Source organism: Rousettus aegyptiacus, unplaced genomic scaffold (genome assembly GCF_014176215.1).
Source record: "Rousettus aegyptiacus isolate mRouAeg1 unplaced genomic scaffold, mRouAeg1.p scaffold_m13_p_2, whole genome shotgun sequence".
Classification (NCBI taxonomy): Eukaryota; Metazoa; Chordata; class Mammalia; order Chiroptera; family Pteropodidae; genus Rousettus; species Rousettus aegyptiacus.
In genome coordinates, this window is record NW_023416295.1 from 6,491,231 (window position 1) to 6,501,170 (window position 9,940).

The 9,940-nt window shown below is 45.2% G+C and overlaps 1 protein-coding gene across 1 annotated transcript; it reads right to left on the bottom strand.

Moving 5' to 3' along the window:
* Positions 1-1,142: 1,142 nt before the first annotated feature.
* LOC107504960 lies at positions 1,143-5,626 on the bottom strand. Its single transcript, XM_016134643.2, is given in 3 exon segments — positions 1,143-4,538; positions 4,540-4,746; positions 5,588-5,626. Coding segments are annotated over 2 exon segments (912 nt in total). The 5' UTR covers positions 4,725-4,746; positions 5,588-5,626; the 3' UTR covers positions 1,143-3,811.
* Between the last annotated feature and the right edge of the window lie 4,314 nt (positions 5,627-9,940).

Genomic DNA, 9,940 nt, shown 5'->3' on the forward strand with positions numbered 1-9,940 from the left:
GATTCCCAGTGATGATTCTTTCTCTGCTGTAGCATCTTGTGGGATCCTCAGTCAAAGTCGTCTCCTCTTGGCCCTTGGGCAAACCTTGTCTCTAGTCAACTGTTCCCCATTTCATCTTCATCTTTGGCAGCCAGTGGTAACCTCCAGCCTTTTTCTGAGAGTCCTTCCCCTTTGGCAGGAAGCCTTTTTGGATGGGTCTTTTCCATAACCCCGAGATCCAAAGTTTCCCACAGGTCCTCTTGACACACATACACACAAAAAAACACTCTGGCCTCCTTTTCTTATCATGGGTATTAGGAATTACTTTTCTATTCTTAGTTTTAGGAATTTTGCCCAAGTTCATTCTTAGTTAGTCAACATGTGTTTATATGGTCTATCTACATATGTCAGAAATAGTTTCATATAGTGATCACCCAGTTGCATTTACAGTAGATAAAATCTTGAAAAGAACTTGGGAATTTTGAGATAATTCACATTTTTCTTTAAGGAATTTTATTTCTTAGAGCTATTTACAAAGTACGTCTTCTCTATTTCCCCCAAATTCCTACCCTTTCCATCTTTAAATTTAATATCATTGCACCATTTCTATAGAAGAAAATAATATTTTACAAAAACTCTCAACTAGTTGCCAGTATCTTTAGCCACCTCTTCTCTCCCTTTCCCTTCTACATCGTTCTTAAATTTAAGTTCTCCTAGGAGGATTGGAGAAACATAGTGGAGTGAGAGATGTCTCCAGATCTCGCCCCTTGAAACAACGATAAGATGAACATCTAAAACTCACCAAACACACCCAAACTGCACACCAACACATCTGAGCGTGGGATCTGCACATAAGAGCTACCACAGCAGTTTCTCAATAAAATATTTAAAAATGAAAAAATAAATAAATAAGTAAGTTCCCCTAGGGATGTAAAGAATTTTAGCATCATAATACAGGTTATCACTGATGTCATTCATGACATAAACTATCATTCTAAACACCAATTTAAAATGATAGTTTTATATATGGTAAAAAGTGGTTGACTGTTAAGAGATTCCAGTTGGAGAGTTGGTAAAATGAAGAGGAGAAAGACTTACTTTTCACTAGATCTCATTTTGAACCTTTTGAACTTTATATTTTATATAGTCTCGATTCAAAAAAAATTTAGTTGTAAAATTAATAATTGCATTTGAAAATAAAAAACTACCATTCTAACACTCAATTAATGTTACAAGTATAAGTAACCTTTTGATTTCAGAAAATAGAGCTTTAAAAGTTTTAAGAATAAGTTGAATCGTGTGTATTAGATCTAGAACTTACAATTGAGTTAAGCTTGGTGATTTTTTTGAGTTTTTCTTCTACTCTGTGCTCTCAGATTACATTAAATTTCAATGAAAACATAGGGACAGTTTGAGTTTTTTGGGGAGAGAGTTGTGGAAAGGCATGTCTCACTGCGTGATAAGTCCATTTCATCTTTTGTCCAGTGCATGCCATCTACCAGGCATTGTATTGAGTGCCAGGAGATAAGGGCAATAAGCCTCGGTGCCTGCCCTGGACAGGGATTTACACATTGGATAAGAGAAAGTGGTGCTTTGAGGTCCCAGAGTTGGGGTTGGAGAAAGAGGAAAGCCTTAGACTGAATACCTGGAGAAGAGGCAAGAAGGACTTGAAATCAAAATAGAGTCTAGACACGATCCAGAAGCCACTAGAATCTGAAAACAAGGAAGGCCTAAGAATGGGAGAGTGTAGTCAAAGCAGATGTCTGCACCCAAAGCAAAGTGGAAAACCAGGGCCCAATTTTCCAAGCAACTGGTCCAGCTCTCAATAATGATGAAACGATCACCCCGGACCAAATCTTAAAGGGAAGGTCCTGACCTCTTGAACTCCTGCAAGGACTTTCTAAGTCTTAGCTTTTCTCATTTATAAATCAGTAACAATAATAGCTGTACTATAAGATTGTCACAAGGATTCAACATAAGTGTATATAAAATGGTTTGCATAGTGTCAGGAGCATAATAGTTGCCCAATACCTGGGGTCTATTATTTTGTTGTTGTTATTGTTACCTGTAAATAAATATTGTAATGGTGGATCTCGTGGATTGGCTCATTCAACCCTCATTTCACACTCCTTTTGGGGGAACTTCCTGTACTGCTAAGTCTTTGAAGCTAAGAACTACATTTCCAGGACTCCTTTGCTCTCAGGGTCTGTGCCTGTTAGATCCCACCAATTAGAGGCAATCACGTAAGAACCTGAAGATGGAACACATTCCTGCTGCTGTTTCTCCTGGCAAACAAAATTACAAAGATGTGAGTGGCATGAGGGAGCCAGGACAGTGGTGGGAGCAGCTGCTCGACCCCCAGATCGCAGCTGCAGTGGTTGGCTCTCAGCACAGTGGTGGCCCCTGACTTCCACTCTCGCAGCCTTTCCAGTGACTTCGTAAGCATCTAATTTCTGTATTAACTCTTCTCTGTTTAAAATTCCTAGAGTGGTCATTCCTGATTCTGGAGCTGAATCCTGACTGATTCAACTGTGAATGCTTCGCGTAAAGAAATTTCATATATGAATTTCTGTGAAAGCATTTATGTCAGACTGCTGCCTCAAACTTGTTTAGATTTAAATAATGGGCTAATTCCCACGTTTAAACGAGTTCAATGTTCTCATTAATGCCATCCTCTTTGAGATCTGTTGACATAACACAATTAAAGTTTTCTGAGACCCTAAACGGTTAACACTGTATTTCTATATCATATTGAAAGGCAGAGTATATTTTTATGATGATCATAACCCACCCATGTTTTCTTTATACTTTATTTGACTGAAAGGAAAATGGTCCCTGAGAAAGTTTTGCCTTCTGGTAAGCATTCTTCCTTCCTTTCTTAGTATTAAGAACTCTAATGTTTATCTGCAGACACTACTACTGAGCTAAAATTTATTCTCACTCTCCCTTAAAGCCAAGCAAGCCATATGACTAAATTTTGGCCAGTTAGATGTAAAACAAACAAACAAACAAACAAACATTTTGTGTAACTTCGAGAAAGTATCTTTAGAAGGAGGATACAGATTTCAACTTTTCAGTATAGAAAATGACAATTTGAGATAATATCAACATAGATCAAAGAAATTGGAAAAATCATCTGGGGTCTTTATTTCAGGGGAAGGGCACACATCCAAAGCATCCAAAAGGAGTGTTTGAAAGACAGACTCTCCATACTCAGCAAATTGCTTTATCCCTTGCTCTTTCCTGTTGGCTGGTGAGTGAATGTGATGGTAGGAGCCCTAACAGCCATAGTGGATCATGAGGTAGTATACAGATCATGGCAAAGTAAAAGAGAATGAGCCTCTTGCCTGAAGGGCTGCCACATAGGTCTACCTCCAGATTTCTTTTACGTAAGGAAAAAATCAACCTCTAATTTTTTAAAGTCACAGTTATTTGGTTGCCACTGGGTTATTACATGTAGCTAAACCTACCCCCTAATTAACATAAGAGGAGCAGCCAAACTTCTTCACTCCACATCAACCATGAACTATTTCTCAGTTTCTAAAAACAAGTGCATTCTCGAAAGTTGCCCAACTACTGAAACTCAGTAAGGCACATTGCCAAAAATGTTGGCCTGAGTTTAGAATTAAAGACACAAAATGACTTCACTGAGGAGAAATCAGTGTATGGAGCAGCATAGTTTGTGAGCCAGATGACTGACTCTGACTTACTCGTATTAGTTTCAAAATTAATTCAAGGTACCGGTTTTAGCTTAAGTAAAAGGCAAGACCTCAACGCTAGCCAATGGTCTGTGAGGGCTAGAGTTACTGATTCAAAGTGGCTGAGTTTCTGTTTAAACTGGTTCTCTGCTGTTCATTGTGCGGCCACGCCATAGTGCACAGCTCACCCAGTAGTATAATCTGCTCTGCAGCTCTCTATTCCAGAGCCCATAGATTAGAGGGTTAAAACACTGGGCGAAAGCAAAAACCCCAAAAAGCACCAGATTTAAAGCAAAGAAAAACACTCCACACATCTTTCCCAAACCGATGAATGCCAGGGTTGGTATTACATGTAGCCCCATCTGCAATAAATGAATAAGGACTGTTTTCCTCACTCTGATATTTGACCTGTTAAAATGGCCAGCCCATTTGCCTTCTCGGTATATTAGAAAGTAACTTATAAGAATGACAGACAGAAGGAGGAGAAGGAACACCATACCAATGGCTCTAGCAGGAGTGCCATTCAAAATCACTGGGCAAAGTGGTTCGGCTTTTAACGCAGCAACCGGAGTGGAGCTGGTGCCCTCTATGATGAATAAGCAAACGTTCTTCAGTATGATGATTATCCAAGTCCCAGCCAGAACTCTGTACTTAACTGAACCTACAAAGGACAGAGATGTCAATGGCCAGCAAATGGCCAGGTAAGTGTTGACAGCCATCAAGGCCAGAGTGAAGAGGATCCCTTCTCCAACGCTTAGCTGGACCCCAAACACCACCCAGCAGATCGGCACGGGGCTGCTGGCCACCAGGGCCCGCATCCCTTGGAAGACCGCCCCCAGGCCACAGTAGGAGGAGATGCAGCAGATGGCGGCAAAGGAGGATGTATCGGACCTCTTTCCTCAGTTTCGAATTCTGCAACACTATTGCGATCATGATGACCGTGATGAACGTGGCGAAGGAGAAAGTGACCACGTATACAGAGGCCTTCACCGTGGCTTCGAGCCTCAGCCAGTCTGAGATGTTGCAGGGCTCAGAAGACACGTTCATGATCTTCAGGGCGCCTTGGCTCCTGCAGGAGAAAAGAACAGGAGTGACTCTGTCTTAAAGCTTCTCATGCGGCCTTCCAGCTCTCTGGTCTTGCATACAGTCTCAAGGAACAGATCGCACTTTTCCGGTATGGCAAATGAGAATTTTAGATACTATCAACATAGATCAAAGAAATTGGAGAAATCATCTGGGGTCTTTATTTCAGGGGAAGGGCACACATTCAAATCATCCAAAAGGAGGGTTTGAAAGACAGACTCTCCATACTCAGCAAATTGCTTAGGAAATTGGTCAAGGTTTTACTCCATCTTCGTGAGAACTTCCTCAATTCGGAGCATAAAGCACAGCATTGTAAAAGTTGATGGATTAATCACCGAACACTTGTTAACACTTAGAGCGCACACAGGTCTAGCAAAGAAGTCAGGGCAAGAACTGTAAGGGAGGCGGAAGTCACTGACGTGAAGCCTTAAATGGGTCCATAAGACATGAAAGTGAGATTAACAATAATGATGACAATCATGGGTGACATTTACCGAGTACTTTCTAGGGATCAAAAACCATTCTCAGAGCACATTCCTCACTAATGCTGGAGTACGATTTCTTTTCTACCAAGTGATTTTATCATGCGCTCTTCACAAACAGGGAAACGGAGGCTTGGAGAGGCTAAGTTACCTGCTCAGGGCCATGTGGTTATTGCATAGTGGGGCCAGGATTGACTTTGGGAGTACGACTCCATAGGCCCCTCTCTCAGCCACTGCAAGGACATTTATGTCAACTGCGAGGCCAAATGAATGCATTCTCTGAGGTCTTCTTTGGCCATCGTCATCTGACCTGCCAACTGGACCCCGTTTGTAGGAATATCGCACCTGTTGTTAAGAAGCTGGAAGACAGCACACCCGGAAGGGTGCGGGGACCTCAGGGGTGCTGGCGGACTAGGGTGACGCATGCGTGGTGGCCTCATGAAACCATCTCGAGCATGCGCAGCTACGAACGGTCCCCTGAGTGGCAGCCTGCGGAACCCCGGAATCACAGCATCTTTGTTGTCTCTGCGAAGGTTTGCTGTAGAGATACCAACTGTCGCTCCCCCACCTGCACCCCATCCAAGGTCATGAGGCCACCACGGCCTTGCTGCCTCACTTCCTCACGACCTGTAGCATCACCTCCTTCTCCATCGAAGTGGATTGGACCCGGGGCAGAGATCTGACGCGTGGAAAATCATGCTGTAGACTGTGCTGAATTGATCAATCTGTCCCTCAAAAATTCGACCTAAGGATTTTCATACAGAGAATGTCGTCCGAACGTGATGTCATGTAAGTAACCTGCCAGTCGTAGTGGAGTGTAGATAAGTAGACGAAAGAGACAGAGAGATGTAGGAGAAAGGCAGAGACAAGGGAGACCACGCAGACACTGGGAGGCCACCAAAGCCCTTGCAAAACAAGAAGAACCACTTCGGCTCCTGAATATCCAATTCTACTGAGATGCTGTGCATTTTCTCTCTCTGGGTTCTAAAAATATAACACACCCTTCTACTATTTGAGCAAGCTTAAAACAAGTTTCTGTTCTTTTATTCTGGCCCCTAGAGTTCAAAATATATAAAATGGACCTTGAAAAGGTATAATAAATTTTACTGATCTCCTAAAGGTCATATCACAATGGAGACATAACTCCTGCAACTTCCTGAGAATCTAAAATGCCATAGTTCCTTACAAAATCCCTTGCTGAAGGCATAATTTTTTTTTTCTGTGTATTGTGTTGTGATCTTTTGTGGAGAATTTTCCTTGTTCCGATGGATTTCTTTGCTGTTGTCGTGCTATTGAATTCCAGGCATTTACTTTCTCTACCTTCCAGCTCTCCAGAGAGGAATAGAAATTGTCATGGTCATTGTCCTTGTCAAACTCATCATCAAACTTCTTTAAGCTGTAGATTTTTCAATGGAAATCTTATACAAGAATCCCCCGAGCATCAACAGAAGAACACACATCCGTCCAGGCTGAATGCCTCCTCCTTAGCTGCTCGCTCCCAGCGCACATCCCTGTAACCATCCCGAAGACCCCAGCACAGAAACCGAGGACCCTGGTGAGGACCGTACAAAACCCCCGGTAAGTTGGAACGAATACTCGACCCCTGGGCTGGGGGAATCACATGAACTGGGCTCTACAACTGCTGCTACCAGGGACCATGGCAGGATGCTGAAATCATGACACTCCTCAGGTCCTCGCTTCTTTATGGCACTGCCACGCAGTGTCACCAAACGTCACGTCTTTTCCTCTCAGTACCTACAGTCATCCTTACTCAGAGGTCAACTCTGAACTTGGGCCTGGAGCCTCTGGGCTTTTCCTTTATTCTTGAGAACGGGAACATCTTCATCTTATTCCTCACACTGGAGCCATGAACAGAACCCCTGGCTCCCTAGGACAGGGCCTGCCTTACCTGCCAGGCCCCCTGTCAGGACCCGAAAGCCGAGCCCTGAGCCCCAGATTTAGGGTGGTCCCTGCTGCAAGCTCCCCCATGGTGATAGCCTCCCCGTCTGTTTGGGCCACGCGGCCACACCCACTCCTGGGCGTGGCGTTGCCAGGTTTGGCCCAGCTCCTGGGCTATACTCTCCACCATCCAATTCAGTCTCGCTCCCCTTCTCCCATTCTTCCCAGTCATCTCCCGTAGCATCTTGGCTGGATTCCTCATTACTGCTCTGGGTAACTTGCCTGCACTGGAATGGGGCGCTCGGTTCCCCCCCTACCTCCACCCCACCACACACACACACCTGTCTAGTTCATTTGACAGCGCCTTCCCGAGAGCAATGAGCTGGGCTCAGCCTACCCTGTTCTAAGACTGGAAACCCCACACTGAACGTGAATGAAGCTGTTCTTTCCTCCCCCCTGAATTACTGCAGCTGCAGCTATGATAAAGGCGAAACCCCCAGGACCCCTCTCCCTGGCTCGGAGGTGCTTTCAGGGAACTGTTTATCGAGACCGGGCAAGGACTCTTTTCTTTAGTTTTCTAATACGTTTAACACATTAATCAGGGTGGCACATCGTTTTGTCATTATACTCAACCAATATCCGTCGCTCGAAACATACAGCATAATCCTGAACGGTGGGGCGAGGGGATGTAAAACGCAGCTGCTGACATCCAGAAGCTTCTCGTCCAGCGGAAGATGCAGAATACAATGTAGTTAGCTAAGAATAACCGAAAGCGTCATGTCTAGTTTTACTGATTTACCAAGTGGAAAGCTGGGTGTGCTGTAGAGAGTCATTTAGAAATAGACGGATCACTGAGGCCGTGAGAGACAGCTCCTTGGAGGAGGCGAGACTCGAACCTGACCTTTCAAGGATGAAAGAATCGAGTAAAGCTGGGTCAACGGTGAGGCGGGGATGGGGAGAGAGAGAGCGACAGATTCCAGGCAACAGAAAACGGCAGGAACCAAGGCGGGACCATACCCCGTATGTCCAAGGGGACGAAGAACAGATCGGGTCTGGGTGGAGTGAGGGCTTGTTTGGAGGACCAAGGACAGACTGAAGCCAGGACCAGATTTGGAGGGACTAGGTAGCACGCCAAGGGTTAAAATTTACTTTGTAGGCAGTAAGGAGCCTCACGGGATTACAGTAGGAGCAGCACGTGCCACAGGTGAAGGGCCAGCGTGAGATGCCCATCCTTGCTTGCACAATGGCGTCTCACAGGAGCTCTGCAGAGCAGGCAGCTGGGCAAAGGAGAAGTCTGCACAAAGAACACTGCTACCATAGCGGGTGGCTCGCTTTCTGTACATAATGGAATCTCCAGGGGGTGCTGCAAATCTGCAACGAGGGCTAGTGTTATCGCCTTTCATTGATCTGTGAGGCCTCAGAAAGATCAGTAATTTATTCAGGATCATGCAGCCAGAAAGAATCTCCCAATCTCCAAATCTGAATTCCTTCTCAGAGGTATATTTGCATATCAAGAGCTCATGGCAACCAACCCCATATAATAAACCCTCATCTATTCATATTACCTCAACTTAAGGACAGCCTTTTTCTCGTTCTGAAATTCTAAAATGGGGAATATCTGTTTCCTTCTAGCCCAAAATCTCACTTTGGCTTCAGCTTTGAAATAAAACCCTGGAGCTAAGAGACTTCGGCCAAGAAGCCAAGAAGTTACATTACATTCACAACCGCCCTAATAGACGCTGACTCAGCCTCCACCACTCCCTGCAAAACCCCCAGGAAGCAGGCGCATGAAGACGGCTGGGTGGGGCACAGGCAAGATCAGTGAAGCACCTGAATCACCTCCTTAATTTTGGTTCTGCCTCCAATTTAGGACTAACCGGAGAAAGCCAAACACGCACCCCTAACCAGTAGCACAGGACATCCCACTTTTAGATGGCTGCCTTGATCTTCTTCCCCAGGCCCCCAGCCACCAGGCAGAGCCGACCTGGGTCCTTTCCTCTTCCCATCAGAAGGCTTTCCCACCCCTCTGCTGACCTTTGAGTCACTACCAAAACCCAAGTGACAGCAGCTGACTCCCCTGCTGTAGTGAGCTCCGAGCAGACAGCCTTTCCTTTCCTCCTCTGGCTGAGCTCTGTCTTTCCCCCATGTCCCTGCGTATGTGCCTCTGTGACAGGGCATCTGCTGGGAGCCATGTCCCAAGGGCGCTGACGGGTTTGTGGGAACCCTCTCTTCCTCTCCGCCCTGTGCGCCTCCTGCTCATGCCAGGGAGTTTGGGCCGAGGGAAGCAGAGTCCTTTCCTAGAAGAACAACTGCCACCTTGGCTTCATCATGAGATCTGGTCCCTGAGCTGGGGGGCGGTTGCCACCTCTCTCACCTCTGAGAGCGCCCACAAAGCAACCATTCCTGAACAGACACCCCACTTCAGATGAAAATCAAGGGAGCCATGGATGTGTGCCAACATGGGTGGAGGGCCTGAAAGGGAGCCTGAGAAAGAGTATGGCACAGACTCTCTTTGTTTAGTATTTCTTTTAGTAGTTTAGTATTTTCCTAATAGAACCACAGTGAAGTGTGTGAATTGAATTCTTTAAAAAAAAAAAAAAGAAGCAGGCGGGGGGACTGAGCAGGTGTTACAGGCTCAATTGTATCTCCCCAAAATTCATATGTTGAAGCTCTAACCCCCAGAAACTCAGAATGTGACTGTACTTGAAGATGAGGCTTTTAAAGAAGCAAGGTACAATGAGGCCATTAGAGGTGCCCTAATCTAATCTGCTCAGTGCCATCGTGTCCTTGTTAGAAGGG